Below are 22,069 nucleotides of genomic sequence, written 5' to 3'. Positions count from 1 at the left end.
AAGCAGATTTTTTGTTCCTATAAATTTATCACTATAACTGGACACGTGAATGACCGACAGACAAACACAGATTTATTTAGATAGACTACTGAATGCTTGGCGTTGCACCGGTAAAAAAATCAACTTATAAGCAGTGGCAAGTAATCTAGTTGCCATTGGCCAAGTTGACTAATTAGCCAATAGCAAAATTAGCAAATTGGCTAGTATTATAATTATATATAATAATAATCATATATTACGTTAGCAACTTAAGCTTGTCTCAATCTTTACCATGATAAGAGCCATGATGCCAGCTTGAAACCGCTATGCGTCATAATCACTTACGCAATCAATCATGATCTTCAAGCGTGCTCGTAGTAACCAATGGTATTTTTGCAAACATGCGTATTTTAACCGGCGCAATGAGTATGACTGCAATTATTCCATTGTATAGCAATGTAGCCATTTGGCCTAGAGGATAGCACGCCTGTCTGCGGATCTAGAGGTTTCGAGTTCAAAACCTATGTGATGCGGATTTTTAGTTCCTAAAACTGTTATCACTATAACTGGACATACGGATGACAAACGGAAAAAAACGAACACTGAGATTTATATATACATAGATTTACAAACTGGAGTGTTTTGAAAAATTGCATCGCGTGTTGGAAATGACATAAAATTAGAGGAAATGACTTGAGCATTTTTTTCAATTTTATGTTGTGTGTTGAAACATTTGTTATGTTGAATTAATCATATGTCGAAGTTGGAATGTCACTTTTGCATATATTTATTGCTAGCTGTGCCTCCCGGCGTTGCCCGGGTATTGAAAATCAGCTTATAAACAATGAGAAGTGATGAAAGTTGCCTACCACTTGCTATTAGCCTGGCACATTGCCAATAGAAAATTCCAATAAGCTAGTTAATAAGTGCTAGGCTTCTAATGACGGTACGCCATGACGTTGCGTCAGCGTTGTCCAGCTACAGCTATTCTAATAATAGTTATAGCTGGAAGGACACACATACTTTCACATTTATATATATAGATTACATATTACTCTGAGCAACCAGTATGTATCAGTTATTGTCATACCTAGTTGCATATTTTATTTTTTTACAGTGTTCGAAAACTCTGGGGACACTATTTTTTTGCTTTAGGCGTAAATATTCTTGCCTGTGCTCATTGTATGGGATATTTGTTATTCACAATGTCATATGTGATGATGGCAAATGAAAGTTCGAAGTGTCAAGTTCAGTTCTATAGGTATGCCAAGAATGTAAGATTAACACTCTAAAGCATAGTCTTGTTTATAACAGCAGGACCGCTGATCCTAGACCGTATTTACAACTTTCCGTCAACTGTGAAAGCTCTTATATAGCACAATTCTATTTCAACTGAATATAATTTTGAAACTATACCTTGTAGAATAAAATGAAAAACAAATCAAATAGAGTTAACAGTTTTCTATTCCACGCTCTCAAAAAGTGGTGTTTTAAAGGTAACCAAAGAAACAATGATTTTAAAGGTAACCGAAGAAACAATGATTTTAAAGGTAACCGAAGAAGCAATGATTTTAAAGGTAACCGAAGAAACAATGATTTTAAAGGTAACCGAAGAAGCAATGATTTTAAAGGTAACCGAAGAAGCAATGATTTTAAAGGTAACTGAAGAAACAATGATTTTAAAGGTAACCGAAGAAGCAATGATTTTAAAGGTAACCGAAGAAACAATGATTTTAAAGGTAACCGAAGAAGCAATGATTTTAAAGGTAACCGAAGAAACAATGATTTTAAAGGTAACCGAAGAAGCAATGATTTTAAAGGTAACCGAAGAAACAATGATTTTAAAGGTAACCGAAGAAGCAATGATTTTAAAGGTAACCGAAGAAGCAATGATTTTAAAGGTAACCGAAGAAGCAATGATTTTAAAGGTAACCGAAGAAGCAATGATTTTAAAGGTAACCGAAGAAACAATGATTTTAAAGGTAACCGAAGAAGCAATGATTTTAAAGGTAACCGAAGAAGCAATGATTTTAAAGGTAACCGAAGAAACAATGATTTTAAAGGTAACCGAAGAAACAATGATTTTAAAGGTAACCGAAGAAGCAATGATTTTAAAGGTAACCGAAGAAACAATGATTTTAAAGGTAACCAAAGAAACAATGATTTTCTTGGTTTGCAGTAGCAACAGAGGTAGGCTCTGACCTAGTGCGAATGTTGGGCCTGAAAGCACCTACTCGGATCACTATCTGAGTCTATTTTCTGAGCCTTAATTACCAAGTATTTCAACTGGTGTGTTATTATAAACTAATCTGCTGCCAGCAGCCATTTTTTATTTTTTAGTTTCTTGAAATGCCCTGGGTATTTTGGTATCATGAACTTCAATTAACTCTAAACTTTGAAATTAGACCGAGAAAGTATCATGTAGGGCACGACCAAAATTTCTTGAGTCTACCTAAACTGGAAGTAGGAGGAACCAAAGCGAAACTATGCAGTCGAGTTGACTCAGGTGTAGGATCAGGTGGGAAAACAACTTTCCAAATTATTTTGGGCCTTGGCTTCGAAGTGAAAAGCTTTTGTTAAATTCTAGATTTGGCTAAAACAAAATATTTAGTGGCAGCCTTTGTTTAGGGCTAATTAACGTGTCATAGTAAGGAAATTAGAGTGCTGTTTAATTAGCTATAAAACCAGATTAAAATGATAGTGTTTAGGACTGAAACTTGGTGAAAGTCATTATTCATCATCATCTCTTTACAAGACGAGTTCATAAGTTTCTGGTTTGATAGTTTTAATCTGATTAGCAATTATTCCAAGGGTGCAAACACTGATTGCGATAGGTTTATAAAGGTGTTAACAGACTTTTGTCCAGTGCTGTAGCATTTATGCGGAGCCATACTCTTTACCCATTGCTCGCAGGCAGGTGCCATTAATTACTCGATTTCCCTTTTGTATCGACCAGGTGATCATCTGTGATGAATCACATAACATCAAGAATAAAAAGACCCGTACTGCTAATGTGGTGGTTGATTTGGTAAAGAGTTCGGTGAGGTGCTTTCTTCTCTCGGGGACACCCGCTCTCAACAAGCCCTCTGAGGTATTCTCTCTTCTTTCTTGCCATCATCATGTCAGTGTAGGATGATAATATGGTTATAATATGGTTATAAAAGTTATTCTGTGTCATTTTATTTGCTGAGCGTAAAGTAAGAGCTCGGTTTTAAATGAAAACGTATAATTGCATCTCAACCTTTTGGAGCAATAATGTTACATCTCATCTCTGCTAATCCATTCTATCCTTTATAAGGCATGTGTTTTAATGAGAAATATATTTTTTATTTATATAAAGTTGGTTGAAATTTAGATGATTCTTTCTCATGGTAGTCCTCTAGGTTTTCAGTTGAAGTTGTATGGCTTTATAGTATCATGTTGCTCGGTCACTTCAATCAGTAACATGCTGGAGTTGTGTTTTTTAGTTGTTCACGCAGATTGACTCCATTCTCCCAGGCAGGTTTGGCACCTTCAACGATTACACAATCAAATATTGTGATGCTCGGTATATCTATTATGGACGCTCCAAAATCTGGAATATTGAGTGAGTCCATCTTAGCCTGTTATTGGAAGTATTGTTGTTGTACTTATGCACTTGTCTACTTTTACCATGGTAACAGATAATTGTGTACATTTTGCTATGGCAGCTTATAGTTGTGTACATTTTTCCGTGGTAACAGACAATTTTACATTATCCCAGTTCCACCTTAACAATACTCTAAAGAGCATATTGGGCATGACCTTCTCCTGACTCATAAGATTAGGTTATACTGATTCATCTTCACCTGGTTTCTTATTATAAGAATACAAATTTTGGGTTTGCTGAATAGTTCTGATTTGAACATGAAAAGCCCATTGCTGATGGGTTTTTAGTGGGGCTAAGAACTTGGATGAGCTGGAACTAAAGCTAAAGCAATATCTGATGATTCGAAGGCTAAAGAAGGATGTTCTAAAACAACTGCCTCCAAAGCGAAGACAGAAAGTACCCTTTGACCTCAAGTTTGACTCATCTACAGCTGAACTTCAAAAAGTAGCTATATCCACCTGGCCTCTCATCCGCTAAATAGTAGACACACTCTCAACTGTAAGTTTTCACGGCCACTTGTAAGCAATAAATATTTTTTTAGGAATTGGTAGCGATGCAGGAAGAACTAGAGAGGCTACTCTCATCCGCTGGTACTTCAATGGCACAGGTGATACAACCTTCCCAGAATTCCTCAGCTATTCCCGGTCTGTTCGATATTCGACAGCTGATCAGTCAACTATATGTAAAAACATGTGAGGCCAAGGTGAGTTCATACATGCACATGTAATAGATCAACAAACCGGAAATATTGACCTTTGTGTGACCTTTAGCTCAATGAGGCGCTGAAAGAGGTTTTGGGCTATCTTGTTACTTAGGATGTTAAATGCAGTTTTCATTGCTGTTTATATCTTTCCTTGTTTATATCTTCCCCTGTTTATATCTCCTTATCTATTTATAGCTCTGTGTTTTTGTAAGTCTTAGTATTTCTCTCTATCTCTCCTTATTTCTCTTTCCTACTTTCTCATAGCCCATAATTCTATGTCATGCTTGTGCAGGTGGGGCCAGTGGTAGAGTTCGTAATGTTTTATAGTGGAGGAGAGGACAGCAGCAAGATACTTGTATTTGCTCATCATTACACAATGATGGACAGGTATGTAGTACCCTCTTTTTTTAGAATTATCTGTGATATGTTTAAATTATTGTTTGGTTGAGTAGATATCAGTTTGTATTATGCCATGTGTTAGTGGCATACAGAATTCAAATTAGTTTTTATGATTTCGTGATCTGATCTGTCTGACGGTATGGCTATTTGATTGCATGTCTGATGGCTAAAGGCTTCTTAAGACATTTAATAGCATCACACAGCCATGGCTTTAAATATTTAGTATGTCCATTCAAACCGCTTCTTCCAAATTTCCAGCCTACAATGTAAAGTTTTAGCGATTATTTAGTCCTACTCATGACGTACTTTCAAACATACAACATTCAAAGCTCGGAACATTCTAATAAGGGACGAGACTGGCAAAAATTAAAACTAAAAAGTAAAGATTTTAAAATAGTGAAAAATGGATGAGCTAAGTTAATTTAAACTTCGCCTATTCCAAGTTAGTGAGTTAACAAAGGGTATTTAGTACCAGTTTCATGTGCATCCCTATTCATCCCTATTTATCCCTATTCATCATAGAGCCTTCACTTCTGTTTGTGTGTTTATAACTTGTAGCAATAATAAATCCACTTTTAAAAGATTTTTGCTAAATTTAATTCTACATACCATAGTAGAGCAGGAGTGCATCAAAAAGCTGTCAAAAAAAGGGATTTATTCCTTTTGGAGGTGGGCTATGTGATAAGAGTGGCATCTATATCAGAATTTTGAGCTGATTTCAAATATATGGTTTCTACACCTCTCAGATTGTTCATTTTTGAGTAATTTAATTAATACATTATTTTAATTAAATAAAAGTTTGTAATGTTTCATGTGCTTCTACCAACAATGTAATAATGAAAATGGCATATATATACTAAATAATTAGCAATAACCTAAGTTGGAATCAATTCTGATAACATTAAAATATTTATTCTTCAAATATTATAATATTAGAATTGTATTACATAATATTATGTATTCCCAGTTTGATTAATATTTTGGCAGCTTTACAGTTTGTCATAGTTATTCCGCAACTCATATATCATTACAGATCTGTAAAACAAAATGAAAAGTATTTTTAAAGACTCAGACCATGTATATAACATTTTAGTATAAATATATTCATCATTAATGCTTATTATGTTGAGCCGTTTACTTTATTATGCAAGTGAAGTCGCAATTAGTCAGTCTTTTATACGGTGTGACACATAATTATGTATTCTAATCAAACATGAAGTGCACCTTTGATTACAACACCACTCGAATACTAACCTTCTAATTCACAGTCATCTGAGTCTTCTGCATCACTACTTTCATCTCCATCCTCTTTATTTCTATTGCTACAGCAGCTGCTTCTGCACATGTCCCTACACTTGAGATCTGTATTGCTGCACTGACAGCGACAAGACTGGCACCAAGTTTTGCATTGAAAAAACATGTCCACGAGTACATCAGGAGGTGCTGGTTGTTGTGGTATTCATCTAGCTTTAAGCTCTCCATCTTCCATAAACCATCCACATTGCTGGGGGATGGAGCATTGATGATGATTTGCTTGGCTCTTCTCCATATCGCGGCCTGATTGGCAGCCTTAAATATATGGAGATTTAATTCATCTAGTGTGGGTGGTAGGTTTGGTTGTGATGTGCGAGACGGTGAGCAGAAGATCTTATACCTTGCTTCATTGATTGAATTTGTCTCTTCACCATATAATCCGCATATGAATGTTTCAATAGATTATCTTATTGCACCATCAACTTCAAAATCTGTTCCCAATGATTTCAGTGTGTTACAGAATTCAAGATTGTTCTTTAGCAGCTTGAAGAAGGTTATCTTCCCGTTGAAATAGAAAGCGCTTCCACTGTCGCATGCACTTAGAGGATGGAGTCTGAGCAGTGCTTTGCATCATTCGGGTGTGAGGAAAGTAGACAGACAGCCTGTTTACATATCTCAACTGCTTCTTACCACAGCAGTAAATGAGTTTTTGTGATGGCAGCTCATCCACTAGAGATAGACAGCTAAGGAAAACATCTGTGTCCTGGCACTTGACTAGAACTTTTGAGCTGGGTTTGTCTTCCATTATCTTTGCGATATGTGCTAACATGCGCGTATCTGCTTCCTCCTGGTCTGGTGTCAAACTATTTATTTGGCTTACAGCGATTGATCCATCAAGGTCATAGCTGATCATGTGGCATTCTTGAGAAAAAGCTGCTACAAGATCTAGTTTCTGCTTCACAGTTGACTTCCTTCATGTATCCTTTAAAAATTTCACTAAAGCAGTCTTGTCTGAGCCATCTGCTAAGAATTCAGACCTTTTTGGCACTGATTAGTTCGGACTAAACACAGCAACCTCTGCCTTCCTTTCACACATCTATGACTTCTCTCACCTCCTTTAATGCTGATATCAGGGTATGTGTCACAAACAAAATCCACACAACATGTGTGATATACGTTTGCAGTACTAACTATCCGTTGCAAACGCTGACTTGCAACCATGCCAAAAGTTGGAGGAGCTTTCAGGCTCTGAATTTCAGCCATAGCATCAACCCCAACAGCGTCTAGACTGGTAGCTGATCCTGGTTAACATAAATTGATGGTTAATCATCAACATCTTCCTCAACAGAAGCCATCAGAGCCGACTTGGCAGTCTTCAATATAGAGCCATCAGAGCTAGCCAGGGACCAGCTGACGTTGCCAAGAGAGAATGATAACACTTTTCTCAAATCCAAGTTACGCTGTTGGCTGATCACTAACAAATTCTCAAACAGTCTGTGCGAACACTCTAAGACTTTTTCTTTTGATTTTTTCCTAGCTGATGGTAATGTGGGAAAGGTTTTGAGCTTGTCTGACTTGATGGATGCATTGAAATTAATCTCTTGGGTGCTTAACCTCCTCCGGACAAATTCTGAAAGCTGTTTCTCTCCTATCACATTTGCCATTTCAAGATCCTGCTTCACTTCAATGGAGGCTTTTGCACCACTGGTAATATGTACTAGCTTGGTGGTCTGAAACGCAAACGGATTTATTATTGCTGTTATGAGTCTTTCATGACTTCCCTCATTTTCTCATCAGCCTTTCATGCCTTTTCACGCATCTCATAACTTGCTGCATCCGAATCACCAGGCACTAGCATCTTCTTCGTGTCTGTATATACAGCTGTTTGTTCTGGGTGAGATAGAGTCCAGCATTGAGAGGCCGATGATTCCTGGTAAACCCTATGATTACACCGTGAGACTTTGAGTCTCTTTTAACTGTTTGCTCAATAGATTGATCACAAGCGATAGAGTTGAATGGACAGTTATGTCATGATTAATAAGTAAAGTACCCCTTCTTCATAAGAGCCTCATACACCTTGTTACGCTATACTTTAAGATTAGTCATCTCTGCATAGTACAGCATGCCATATCTAGCGTAGTTTGTGTGGTCCTATGCAAATAACTATGGAAGAATCATACATGTAATTTATCTATAAATTTATGTCCAAATTGTAGGCTATAACACGTCATGTAAACTGCAAAGAGTTAGTTTTGCTGCTCACAAAATGTGCAGACAAAAATGAAAATATTTTCTTTTTCGCTCACCAAAGTACCATCATCATGGAGAAATCATCATGAATTTGTAAAGTTATAAATATCTAATCTCACCTCTTCTGCTGTATCACATTCTTTCTGTCTCTTCTCGTGTCTTTTCTCAGCTCTTTCCATAATGAGTTTGTTACAATATTTTTTATAACAGGCATAATGACAACAAGTCTGAACTCTCATCGAAGTTCTCAATGCATAGCACTTTTTGAGCAATTTCACATTGAATGCTCTCTTCTTCTAATATCAACCATCTGTTTGAATACTGTTTGGCTGTCTCATATTGAAGTTTAGTCACTCTGACTAGGGTTTCATTCACAGACTAATCAAGACAGTGAAACAAGCTGCATCCTTGGCATGGGTTAAGGAATGCTGAGAATTGACTCACTTAATTTCAAATAAAAGCATTTATTAATTTTTGAGATTATAAAATAGTTTTCTTTGTCTGATATGTAAGGTTTTCCAACCAAACTTGGAGTTGCCCCCTCCCATTTCGAACGTGCTCTCTAGCTCAAAAATGTGCAAACACATAGGTGTAGAAACATTATAATTAAATTCAGCATAAATTTCTGACTATAAAACATCTTAGTTTGAGTAGCCCATCCTCCGAAGGAAAAGGCTGAAAGATAAGTTTATGTTCCTGCTCTACTACCATGTTTTAATGCTATGTGTAATTAATTACATGCATTATTTATTAAGAGTTATTGCAGTTTTTTGAGATACGTAACATATTGATGAATTACAATGTGTTATGGAATATGCGCTTTAACATACAATGTTTTTAACATACGATGTCTTTAACATACAATGTTTTTAACATACAATACAGATCTTGGGATGAATTATGTACCGTATTTTTCACACCGTGAGGTGCACTTGAAAGCCAAAAAATTTCTAAAAAAATTGACTGCGCTTTTTAATACGGTGCGCCCTGTGTGAGGACTGAGTTCTAAAATCTGTTGTGTGCCTTTGGTAAGTGCACTACGATCACTGCTTGATGAACCATTTCCTGATGAAACTATTAAAACTCCTACTAAGTATACAACAGAGATGTGCTGCTAATCGCTAGTTACTTGTCTAAGAAACCCCTTAGAATGGCATCGGTAAAGTGACACACTTATGAGGCTCAGTTTAAACTGGAAGGCAGCAGCCGGCATGTTCTTACTTGTCTAAGAAACCCTTAAAATGGCATCGGTAAAATGACTCTTATGTAGCCTGTCTTGACAGTCTGTTGTTTTTGCGGAGTTGTTCCCTCGTCGAGTGGGCGACCAACACAACGTTGTGTTGCTCGCCTGATCGACAGGGGAACAACTCCGCAAAAACAACAGTTTGTCAAGACAGGCTACTCTTATGAGGCTCAGTTTAAACAGGAAGGGAGGTTACGCTACGTTCTGCAGTTGGATTGTGGATGCATGGGCTAACGTAAAGCCAGCCTCTATTGTTGTTAAACCATAACTGGCTGGCGAGTCTGACTTAAACAATGATGAAGAGGAACCCGAAACGTTGGGCAGGATGATGCAAGAAGAGTGAATATTTTATCCGATAAAGTTGACTCAGTTCACTGTTTTGCCTTTGTCTGCATTTTTTATGTATGTTATAAAATGCGTCTTGTAATATAGTGCGTCTTGTAATATAGTGCATCTTGTAATATAGTGCGTCTTGTAATATAGTGCGTCTTGTAATATAGTGCGTCTTGTAATATAGTGCGTCTTGTAATATAGTGCGTCTTGTAATATAGTGCGTCTTGTAATATAGTGCGTCTTGTAATATAGTGCGCCTTATATGTTGGTTAACTATAGAAGTCAACCACAGAATTTAGGATGTCCCCTATGACGCCTACAGGCTAAAACTAGTTGTTTTCTATCCATAACAAATATTTTCTATCAGACTCGGTGGACTGTAACTATTATTCCTCTTCAGTTATCTCTAAACTATCACTTCTTTGAAAAAGTATGAAAAAGCACTATTTACTATATTTGCTTTCTGTTTTTTATGAGTTTTACAAGATATTATGATATATTATATTATAATACATATATATTAAGATATATTATGATATTATGATAAATGCGTTCTCTCAGGTCGAGTTTTCAGTCACACTTATGTTAACCTAGTGTGTTCAGTCACACTTATGTTAACCTAGTGTGTTCAGTTATGTTTACGTTTGCACTTCTTCAGCAGTTTTTGACTAAAGGATAGTCATATTAGTGCATGAGTTGAATCGTTTATCTGACAAGGGAGTAATTGTCACCAAGTCTGTTCAACTTGTCTTACAGCATACAGAAGGCCATGTGGGATGCGAATATAAAACACATTAGAATAGATGGCAGTGTACCTTCCAGTGAAAGGAATAACCTCGTTAAACAGTTTCAAAGTGATCCAAAAATCAAAGTTGCTGTTTTATCTATTCTGGCAGCCGGTTCGGTATGTATTCGCTGGACAATCAATGGTAAATCTTTTCCAGTTCTATAATTTTATCACTTTACTCGTGAAATAATCAAGGTAAGGCTGATGCATGTGTATCTGTGTGGTTAATGCACTATGGGACGGTATAGGAAGGAATGCACTATGGGACAGTATGGGAGGGATGCACTATGGGACAGTATGGGAGGGATGCACTATGGGACAGTATGGTAGGGATGCACTATGGGACAGTATGGGAAGGATGCACTATGGGACAGTATGGGAAGGATGCACTATGGGACAGTATGGGAGGGATGCACTATGGGACAGTATGGGAAGGATGCACTATGGGACAGTATGGGAGGGATGCACTATGGGACAGTATGGGAGGGATGCATTATGGGGCAGTATGGGAAGGATGCACTATGGGGCAGTATGGGAAGGATGCACTATGGGACAGTATGGGAGGGATGCACTATGGGACAGTATGGGAAGGATGCACTATGGGACAGTTTGGGAGGGATGCATTATGGGACAGTATGGGAGGGATGCACTATGGGACAGTATGGGAAGGATGCACTATGGGACAGTATGGGAGGGATGCATTATGGGGCAGTATGGGAAGGATGCACTATGGGGCAGTATGGGAAGGATGCACTATGGGACAGTATGGGAGGGATGCACTATGGGACAGTATGGGAAGGATGCACTATGGGACAGTTTGGGAGGGATGCATTATGGGACAGTATGGGAGGGATACACTATGGGACAGTATGGGAAGGATGCACTATGGGACAGTATGGGAGGGATGCATTATGGGACAGTATGGGAGGGATGCATTATGGGACAGTATGGGAGGGATGCATTATGGGACAGTATGGGAGGGATGCATGATGGGACAGTATGGGAGGGATCCATTATGGATGTCTTACATACCACATGCAGCTTGAATAGAATAGCTTTATATCGCATAAATCTTTGATAGTTAGTGTTACTATGATAGCTATTCCTTAGCTCTTTCTCTAACAATCGTTTTTTTACCGGAACATAATTAACTTTTTTGTTAAACCTAATATTTAACAATGGCATATATAAGTTACCATAAAATGTTAAATACAAGGTCTATAAAAAAGATTTTGATACCAAATTAATCAGCATCATATTTTACATGAACTGATGCTATAAAAAAAGTCTGCAAAGTTGCTGCAGATTGAGCTTGGACATTTTTCCAGTCCTTTCCTTACAACCATGAGTACTCTGAGTCGAATTCTGAGTCGGAGGTGTTACGATATTATTATAGCTTAAGGCATTATTATTATTGTTGAAGATAAAATTATCACTCTCCCTAGGACTATTATGCAATAGATAATCACCAGAAATTAATTGATCTAGAATTTGTATAGCCTGGTAGCTGTGATGCATCTGACACCGGTGGTCATTGCGATTAAGAAATTGCGAATAAAAATTAATGTTTTTGCAAAGCGAAACTCAGCTCAACCCGTGCTGTAAACACGTTTTTATTGGCTCAACCCATGTAGACAATTGTTTCCTTGCATTTATGTACAAACACGATAAGCTAACTAATTAACTACCCACTAAATAGAAAAGTTTTGTACGAAACTTACTAAAGCCACACTCTGTGGCTCTTGTTCTTAGGCAAACCCCATGCTGAGCCACACTGCGCTGCTTGTGTTGCACGAGTTAGGGTGGTTTAGTGAATAATTATCAATTTCTGAATGCTGAAATTGAAACCAGTTCTAAATGTAATGTTTGGTAGTTGGTACTACATGTATGTATTTACCCTTTATTGAGTGTCACTCATTGGGTACCATGACTCGCACCAGACAGCTTGTGGTATGTAATGAGTTTGGTAATTCTCTATGTTGGTGTTGCGGGAAGTTTTGTTGAACCAAAATTATAATGCAGAGTCCAAGTTTGTCCATTACAATTACTTCAACGTTTGAGTTCTTATTAAATATGTTATAACTTATTTTAACTAATTGTCTACATTTGATCAGGTGGATTGTGAATGGTTTAGTAAAAATTATATTAAAACACCTTCATTCGGTCCCAACAGAGAAAAGATTTTGAAAAAAATATTTTACACGGCACGAAATATTAATATTTTGCTGATGTGCATTTAGAAATGCTTCATGAATCCGTAAGGGCCTGTCTTGCATCAGAAATGCAAGACAGGCCGAGAATGAATTTGAAGGGGCAGAGTATGTGATTTGAAGGGGCTGACATTAACTGCTGCCAATGTGGTGGTGTTTGCTGAGCTCTACTGGACACCCGCCATCCTCATGCAGTGTGAGGACCGAGCGCATCGTATCGGTCAGGTTGCCCAGTCAGTTAACATCTATTATCTGGTCGCCCGTGGAACGATCGATGAAAGGGTCTGGAGTATGGTTGAGGTAGGCATGTCCTTATTTCTGTCATTTGGTGAAAATGATTGGCATAGCTCTAGCTGACTATGAAGTGTTATTATAACTGAGGTTAGCTTAGGCATCTTTTCAAACACGATTAGAAACAGTCGCTTGATTAAACACACTTTACTCTAGCTAATGAGATCAACACATCTAGCCGGATGCAACAACTAGTAATTACAAACTTTGCAGTGTTTGATTGCAAATTATTTAAACCATTTGGTACGTTTTGTAGTCTGATTACACTAAATATTGTGACAATCATAGTTTATTTTATGGTGATTCTACTGTTGCTTGACTGGAGGAGTGCAAGAAATCACTTTTTTCATATCCATGTAAATGACTGCTTCAAGTCACTTTTGTCTCTGTACTTATATGTGGTTTTTATTATTTTGTTTTACTACAGAAAATTGTTATGAAACAGTGAGAACACTCGATCATACCTTTGGCATTTTCTTAACGTAATAATAAAAAGTTATACACATATATATATACATGCAGCGTATTATAAAATGAATTATTTATTGCATAAATATCTTGAGGTTGTCAGGTGCTAGTTTATGCTTGCTGTAGTATTTAGTTTATTCAGTTTTGATAGTCTGCTTATGAACTATCGGTTCACTTCTTATCGTGTGTTAGAAAAAGACACGGGTACTTGCCATGGCTCTGGATGGTCAGAAGAAGGGTTTAAGCGCTGTCAACACCAACAAACACGTGAGTAACATCCTCTCTACCGCTCAGTTACAACTTAAGTCAGACACGAGGGATGCAGTTGAAGTTGACATCAACGTCGAGGATTTCTTTACTCTTGCTGAACTTAAGGTATGAAAATTCTTCACTATCTGCACTGATTTTTTGCAATCGATGAGTTTAATATAGTAATACCTTGAGATATGAGTGTCCCGACAATTTTTAGATACGAGGAAAATTCTGAGCAAATTTATGCCTTGAAATACGAGACAACTTTGAGATACGAGCATACGAGACAGTCGACAATGCATCGGCTAGATGGCTGAGCATGCGAGAGGCCGCTTACGAGAACAACATCACTCGGTATTTCTCGTCGGATTAAAAAGGATTTACAAAGAGTGGCTAAAAGTGTAGGTAAAAGTGAGCCTAAAAGCGAGGCAAAAAAGCCGTAAGAAAATAATAATAAATGAAAACTAAATTAGAATTAAGTCTAACATACATTCAAAACTATTTTAAACGTCTACATAGTAAGCTAAATTCATTTAAGTTAAATTTAAAGTTTAGGTTATGTAGCGTCATAAAAGTTAACATACCAAACGCGTTGCCATTCGGTCTCGCACATCACCGTTGGTTTTGAAGGTAACAGCGCTATGCAGTACATGTAATGTACATAATAATGTCACATATTACAGATCATAGCCACTAAATAAATATTTGTTACTTTGTGAGCGTAGGTGGTGAATTAGAACATTTAAAAACTTTTTTTATGGTAATATCCTGTTTTAGGTGTTTTTTTGGAAGGCGAGAATGGATTAATTTGTATTTAGTTATTTTATATAGGAAAAATTCATTTGAGACACGAGTGAATTGTCTTGAAACGCATCAAGCTTATATCTCAAGATATTACTGAAATTGGTTTGTGGACCCTATCATTTATTCTGTAGTCATTATATACAATAGCTTGTAGCTGTACAATTTGCATTTGAATCTCTACCAGTTTACAAACAATTGTCTATTCTCTATCATTTTGATTTGTACAGAGTATTTATTTAAACGCATCAGAACACATCTCATATGTTGGTGAGAGTTCTCAATGTAAAATATTTTATGAGACAGTTTATGCCTTTTATATGTTAGTTGTAGCCATTTTATTAATGCATCTGGTTACCTAAATAGTGACCTGCGGCATAGTTTGCTTAGCCTAGTTGTATCTAACATATAAATGCAGAACCTTTAGGGATCTGATGATAAACAATTGTTGGTTTAGTAGATGGAACTAGAGCCTGAGTCTTATGTATGTACATGATGGTTTAATAGGTGGAACTAGAGCCTGAGTCTTATGTATGTACATGTTGGTTTAATAGGTGGAACTAGAGCCTGAGTCTTATGTATGTACATGTTGGTTTAATAGGTGGAACTAGAGCCTGAGTCTTATGTATGTACATGTTGGTTTAATAGGTGGACCTAGAGCCTGAGTCTTATGTATGTACATGTTGGTTTAATAGGTGGAACTAGAGCCTGAGTCTTATGTATGTACATGACATTTATGGTGTAGCATCAGTCAGTTGGTTAACACTGATAATTATGGTTAACACTCATCGCTCTGGTTATCTTTAATTATTAGTGTTAACACTAATTGTTATGATTAACATTGATAGTTATCATTAATGCTAATCAATATGGTTAACACTAATCATATTAAGCATCGAGGTGTGCACTGAGAGATTTATCATTATGTCTGATGGTGATGATGTCAGTAAAAGTTCTCTCATATTCCATACTAGCTAGTTACATATCCAAGCTGAGCTATCTCCATACCTTTTTATACTAGCTTGGCCAGCTACGCATTAAATGATGTAATCACCTACAGTTATCTCTCTCGCCTAACTATATATCTGTACGGGGTATAACTTTGTATAACTCTCTGTTCATATTTTGACATTGTTATCTGTATATATAGTGTCAAAATCAACCTCAGCTAAAGGATTTCTTCACACCAACCAGCCTGAGACCAGCACCAAGAAAAAGACAGAAGAAGCTCATTATACGGCCAGCAGAGGTTCTGGATATCATCAGCGATGGTAGCGGTGATGAAATTGAACGGAAGAAAAAGACTCCTCGTCTAAATGATGAGCAGTTTATGTCTTGGGTCTGTATAGTAATACCTGCTAATATTTCTATAGGTTAGAGTCAGTTTAGTCATAGCTGTTAATATTTCTATAGACTAGAGTCAGTTTAGTCACAGCTGTTAATATTTCTATAGACGAGAGTCGTTTTAGTCATTGCTGTTAATATTTCTATAAACTAGAGTCAGTTTAGTCATAGCCAGTAATATTTCTATAGACTAGAGTCAGTTTAGTCATAGCTGTTAATATTTCTATAGACTAGAGTCAGTTTAGTCATACATGTTAATATTTCTATAGACTAGAGTCAGTTTAGTCATAGCTGTTAATATTTCCATAGACTAGAGTCAGTTTAGTCATGGCTGTTAATATTTCTATAGATTAGAGTCAGTTTAATCATAGCTGTTAATATTTCTATAGACTAGAGCCAGTTTAGTCATAGCTGTTAATATTTCTATAGACTAGAGTCAGTTTAGTCATAGCTGTTAATATTTCTATAGACTAGAGTCAGTTTAGTCATACAAGTTAATATCTTTTGCTTTATTAGCTTTTTGTAAACAATTCATTCCTATGTTATGATTTGCCATTTCAGTTTAACAAAATCTACATTTTCAAGTACAATTATTATGAAATGGTTGAGTTTAAAGCTGACACATATATGAGTTTTGCATACATTCTGATTCATAATTATGATCCATAGTTATGTCTACCGTACGCGTAGCCTAAGTTCTACCATACGCGTTGCTTAAGTTTAGCCAGTTTAGTCTGGTCGTTCCCAATACCGGTAACAGCTTTTGACAAGGTGGACTTTGGATTATACGTGATATACTAGTTACATAATTATTTTGTATGGAAGGTCAGTCAATCTGTAAAGGCATTGTAGGTAAGTTAGAGATAATGTGGGCCACGAGAATTTTGTGTTATTATTCTCCAGTGAATATAAGGTAATGTGCAGGTTATGACTGATACTACTTGTGTGCAAGTCTAAGTCTGTTCATTGTCACTGTTGAATCTTTGTGTAGATTAGTGCTAAAGTTTGGGTCTTTGCATTGCTCCAGGATGAATTTGGAAAAAAGCAAATAAGTTAATAATTGCAAGTTTTCAGAAATTTACAAAAGATTTTTGTATATATCTATAGGCACATACCAAACTCTTTTTGCTGCTTGTCATCTTTGTTAGTCACTCGTTTCATAGAGTTATTTGTATGAAATATTTCTCATTTAAAAAAGCAGCTATATTGTAATTATATATTGCAATTGTTTAAGGCTCAGGGAGATGGCAAGTCATCAAAATCCAACCCAAATTCTCCAACAAGCACATCGCTACCATCTTTAAGTTCTTCACCAGCACGTCTTTCTGATATTGAATCTGTAGAGGGGAGTAGTAAGTGCGCTCTTGCTGACTCCTTGACCTCTGAACTGGCTGCAAACTCTGCTATGACTCACCACTGTTCAGCAGAAGGTGACAGGACACTCACTAATGAGATAGAAGTTTCTAACCAGTCAACTTCCTGCGATAAAGAAGAAACAGAGTTCACTATGTTACAAGACAAGAAGGCTACCTCACCAGTCTGTGTAGATGAAAGCATTGTTACTGCAAAAGAGGACAACTCCGATGTTCTCAGCAAAGTAAACTCCGACCCAGATATTGGTGCTAACTTTGATATCATACCTTGCCGATCTGGCAATGATACGGGTAAGTCTGTTGAATGTTTATGATATCTCTCTGTACATTCTGATTGTAAGAACAGCTGCAGTTGACATTTAAAGATTTGTATGCCCAAAGGTCTTGTTGAGTTTAGTAATTTCTAGGAAGTGTATTTGTCTATTACACCTTTTTAACACTTTAAAATTCATGGAGCAGCTTATAAAAGAGCCAGAATCGAACATGAATTCTATGTAGTAATACAGACTAATAGAGTGAAAAACAATGAAATGTCATTGTAATACAATGTTTGCTTCTCATTGTGCTAGGTAATGCCAGTGTAAAGGACCTTGTTAAGGATTTGAAAATCTGCCAACACATTAATATCGCCATGAGCTGTTGTTTTTCTTTTTAACAGCTCTGAATCAGTATTTATACCTGCAAGGTACAAGTCTTCGTAAGCCATGACATTAGATAGTGAGATGGTTTTTCTATGAATACGATTATAGAGCACTAGTACCATGGCAGTCCTTTGTGCCGTGAGAGATGGTCGGGTGTAATATGTATGCACACAGTTATTCCTAAATACAGGAAGGTGGTTGATTGGTGGAGGTGGTAGTGCGTTGGTTCAGCAATTTAAAAGTTGTAAGCTCAAATCCTGCTTGATGCAATCTTTTTCTATAACCGCTAAACGTGGCTTCAGACAGGTGAACGGGCAGACGCGGTCTTTATTATTGTAAAAATTATAGCAAAGGATACACTGCTCACTAACTTGGCACACCAAGGGCTGGCAAAGATTTTAAAGTGCCTTGTTTATGCGTTGCTGAAGAGATTGGTTGTGTAATATTGTTATAAATGTATAATTTTAAACACCGCCATATTATTTTCTTTTGATATTGTTGGTTACCAACTGTTCCTGTAGCCAAAATATCTTTATTACTTGTAGCGGGTTCAGATATGTCGGGTGATCTTTTCTCTGATGCATCATTTGAAGATGAATTGTTCGATGATGAGAAAGGTGAAACGGAGGTAGGCCCCTTGTTACAAAGTTGGTGGGGTGTAAGTGACTTACTGTATTCACTAAATCGCTTAGCAGTTATAGAAAAGGCAAATGTAGGGCCAAAACTGTGATGACTGTTACACCCCACAAGCGTTCCCACAAGAACTTTTGGTCCAACATATGACAACTTTAATATCCTAACCAGAACTTGAAAAGAATTAATTGTATCCACTAAATTCTTTTCAAGGTCTACTTTGTATGTTAAAATTTTCATGTTGGATCAAGTTTTTGTGAGAATTCCACTTTCCAAAAACCTATGAAAACTTCATAATTAATACCACAGATAATTACATAAAGCATTACAACTAATGCATTATGTAAAGTTATGTAAAAACCTAAAGTAAGAACCTGAATTGTGTGTAAAAAGTAGTAGACAATAGAAAGAGGTTTTTGTAGTTAACAACTTGGGAGTTGTAGTGTAGACTCAACAATGTGTGACGTACGCTTAATAATGTGTGATGTATGCTCAACAATGTGTGATGTATGCTCACAAATGTGTAGTATAGACTCAACAATGTGTAATGTAGACTCAACAATGTGTAATGTATGCGCAACATTGTGTTGTGTAGGCGCAGCATTGTGTAGTGTAGGCTCAGTAATGTGTAGTGTAGGCTCAGCAATGTTTAGTGTAGGCTGAACAATGTGCAGTGTATGCTCAACGGTGTGTAGTGTAGGCTCAGCAATGTGTAGGTTTGAATGCAAAAGCGATGATACACAGTGTAACTTTTTTTAACACAGTTTAATTGAAGTCCTAACTGATTTACAGTGTAACTAACTGATTTACAGTGTAACTAACTGATTTACAGTGTAACTAACTGATTTACAGTGTAACTAACTGATTTACAGTGTAACTAACTGATTTACAGTGTAACTAACTGATTTACAGTGTAACTAACTGATTTACAGTGTAACTAACTGATTTACAGTGTAACTAACTGATTTACAGTGTAACTAACTGATTTACAGTGTAACTAACTGATTTACAGTGTAACTAACTGATTTACAGTGTAACTAACTGATTTACAGTGTAACTAACTGATTTACAGTGTAACTAACTGATTTACAGTGTAACTAACTGATCCTAACTGATTTACAGTGTAACTAACTGATTTACAGTGTAACTAACTGATTTACAGTGTAACTAACTGATTTACAGTGTAACTAACTGATTTACAGTGTAACTAACTGATTTACAGTGTAACTAACTGATTTACAGTGTAACTAACTGATTTACAGTGTAACTAACTGATCCTAACTGATTTACAGTGTAACTAACTGATTTACAGTGTAACTAACTGATTTACAGTGTAACTAACTGATCCTAACTGATTTACAGTGTAACTAACTGATTTACAGTGTAACTAACTGATTTACAGTGTAACTAACTGATTTACAGTGTAAGTGGTATTCTTATTATTATTTTTCAAGGTTTTATTTGAAATTTTTGTAAGTATTTTCATTTTCTCCCACGAAACTTCCTTCCATCGAAAAATGCTGTACATCATAATCTGGATATTACTTTGAGTGTTGGCTCAAATATGTAATTGGAATTTTATGCTGTATGTTGAAAAATTCATGCGCTGAAGGTGATCGTAAATAGGGTTTTGGCTGGTCTCTCATCATATCGTAGACTACTCTCTGTAAATAAAAACATTACATGACTGGCTGATAAAACATCATCTTTAGGGCCCCAGACTCACTCTTTTAAAATGGAAATCAAGTTGAAGAAGCCAATGGTCTAGAGCTAAAACTGTGAATCAAACTTTTATGTGTGGATCTCTTGCCTTCTATTCTCTGACGCAAATCTGTCTCTAATGCTCTTTAAACCTATCTATAGGCCTACTCTGTTAGAACATTCATGTTAATTAAAGATCATTTCATAAATCCGGCCATTTACTGAAATATATTGCTCTCTAGTCTAGACTGGGCTATTCAGCAGGTACATTAGGGCATTGTACCGTCTTTTATTGATTTATAGCTTCGGTATTTCATTTGATAGCATTATTTGACCTTGAACTGTAGCTGCCACGACAGCATGTGGACAAAGCTAAAGAAGCACGCTTGGCTGCTGAGCTGTTGGGTGATGATGTCATTTCTGATGAGGAAGGTGGCGAGTATTGGGTCTGCCAGTGCAGCACTGTAAACGATAAAGAATTGGATTGCTGCTCCAAGTGTGCTCTTCCTTGGGTAGGGATATGGGATATGAGAAGAGTTAGCATGAATAACTGAGATGATCGCCACTGAGGGATTCAGATAGTTAAGAATGATTGATGCTGGGAGATTGGTATGATAGATGATGGTTGAGGATGAGAGATGGACAGGATTGAGGATGAGGGATGGAGGTGATTGAGGATGAGGGATGGAGGAGATTGAGGATGAGAGATTGAGACAATTGAGGTGATTGATGAGATTGAAGATGATGGATTGAGATGATAGAGGTAAAAGAAAAATGTTTAACACGAGTAGAAGTGCCAATGGTACTATTATGTTTAGACTATGGGACACACAACTGCTACAATCAATTTGAGCATGTATATGTTATATGTAATTGTATGTGATGTGTTTTAGATTAGTACATATTGCTATAAGGTGCATTCAATAATAAGGCAGAGGCGTTTAGGAATTCTATTCGGTTGGTACCTGCGCATACATGCTCACAACTGCAAGTTTGGTTAAAACATATCAACTTTTTACTAATTGTAACATTTTGTTGGCAAGTCTAGTCAATTTGTTAAACTATTGATGAAGTCATAAGATGAAGATCTAATGGATAAGGTGAGTATTATCCAAGAGGGAGTTGTCTACTCACTTGTTGTAATACGCAAACAACTTAAACAGTTTTATGTACGCTTAGTTGTTTACCATAATGAAATTATAATTCTCCATCGGTCGACACTTAGCTGTTGGTCAAACTCCAAGCTACTGTTTGGATCTAAATACTCGCTACCAGTTGTTTATATTACAAAAACCTAAAATAATGAGGTTGGTATACGAACTCCTCCAGACGCGGCTATCAACTCCCCGGGTTAAGCTTCTCTAATCATAGAGTATTTATGAGAGATTCAAGGTACTTTGTATATTCTTGCTCTCTTAATAGACAGTTTATGGTGAAAATAATATATAAATGTGCAAAAAAAAGTTGTTTTTAGCATTGGAATGCATTAAAATTATTTAAACTAGTACCGGGGCAGTCCCATGCGCCATGAGAGATCATCATGTGTAATAAATATCAGCTTAATTATTCTCTGATGTGGAAAGGTGGCTGAGTGGTGCAGTGGTAGGGTGCCTGGCCGCCAAGCTGAGTTTCTGTGTTTGAATCCCGTGTGATGCAACCTTTTTTCTCAACATCCAACCGTGGTTTCAGACGGACCGAATGATGGACAGACACCGTTTTTATCATAGTAAAGGTTGTAGTAGAAAAATCATTTCTGAATCTAAACAAATTGTTCTCTGA

General features: G+C 36.7%; 1 protein-coding gene across 1 annotated transcript in view; it reads left to right on the top strand.

Annotated features, from left to right (window-relative positions):
- LOC137406145 (DNA annealing helicase and endonuclease ZRANB3-like) overlaps nucleotides 1-22,069 on the top strand; it is a 40,341-nt gene that overhangs the window by 4,317 nt on the left and 13,955 nt on the right. Inside the window, exons 5-16 of the mRNA XM_068092678.1 lie at nucleotides 2,936-3,070; nucleotides 3,447-3,565; nucleotides 3,895-4,051; nucleotides 4,149-4,310; nucleotides 4,603-4,697; nucleotides 10,546-10,693; nucleotides 12,910-13,086; nucleotides 13,738-13,920; nucleotides 15,749-15,937; nucleotides 17,177-17,606; nucleotides 18,502-18,584; nucleotides 20,638-20,802. Coding sequence (XP_067948779.1) covers nucleotides 2,936-3,070; nucleotides 3,447-3,565; nucleotides 3,895-4,051; nucleotides 4,149-4,310; nucleotides 4,603-4,697; nucleotides 10,546-10,693; nucleotides 12,910-13,086; nucleotides 13,738-13,920; nucleotides 15,749-15,937; nucleotides 17,177-17,606; nucleotides 18,502-18,584; nucleotides 20,638-20,802 — 2,043 coding nt within the window. The remainder of the gene's footprint in view (nucleotides 1-2,935; nucleotides 3,071-3,446; nucleotides 3,566-3,894; nucleotides 4,052-4,148; nucleotides 4,311-4,602; nucleotides 4,698-10,545; nucleotides 10,694-12,909; nucleotides 13,087-13,737; nucleotides 13,921-15,748; nucleotides 15,938-17,176; nucleotides 17,607-18,501; nucleotides 18,585-20,637; nucleotides 20,803-22,069) is intronic.

The sequence above is a fragment of the Watersipora subatra genome, chromosome 1 (assembly GCF_963576615.1).
Source record: "Watersipora subatra chromosome 1, tzWatSuba1.1, whole genome shotgun sequence".
NCBI lineage: Eukaryota > Metazoa > Bryozoa > Gymnolaemata > Cheilostomatida > Watersiporidae > Watersipora > Watersipora subatra.
This window is presented reverse-complemented; position numbering and strand designations above follow the sequence as displayed.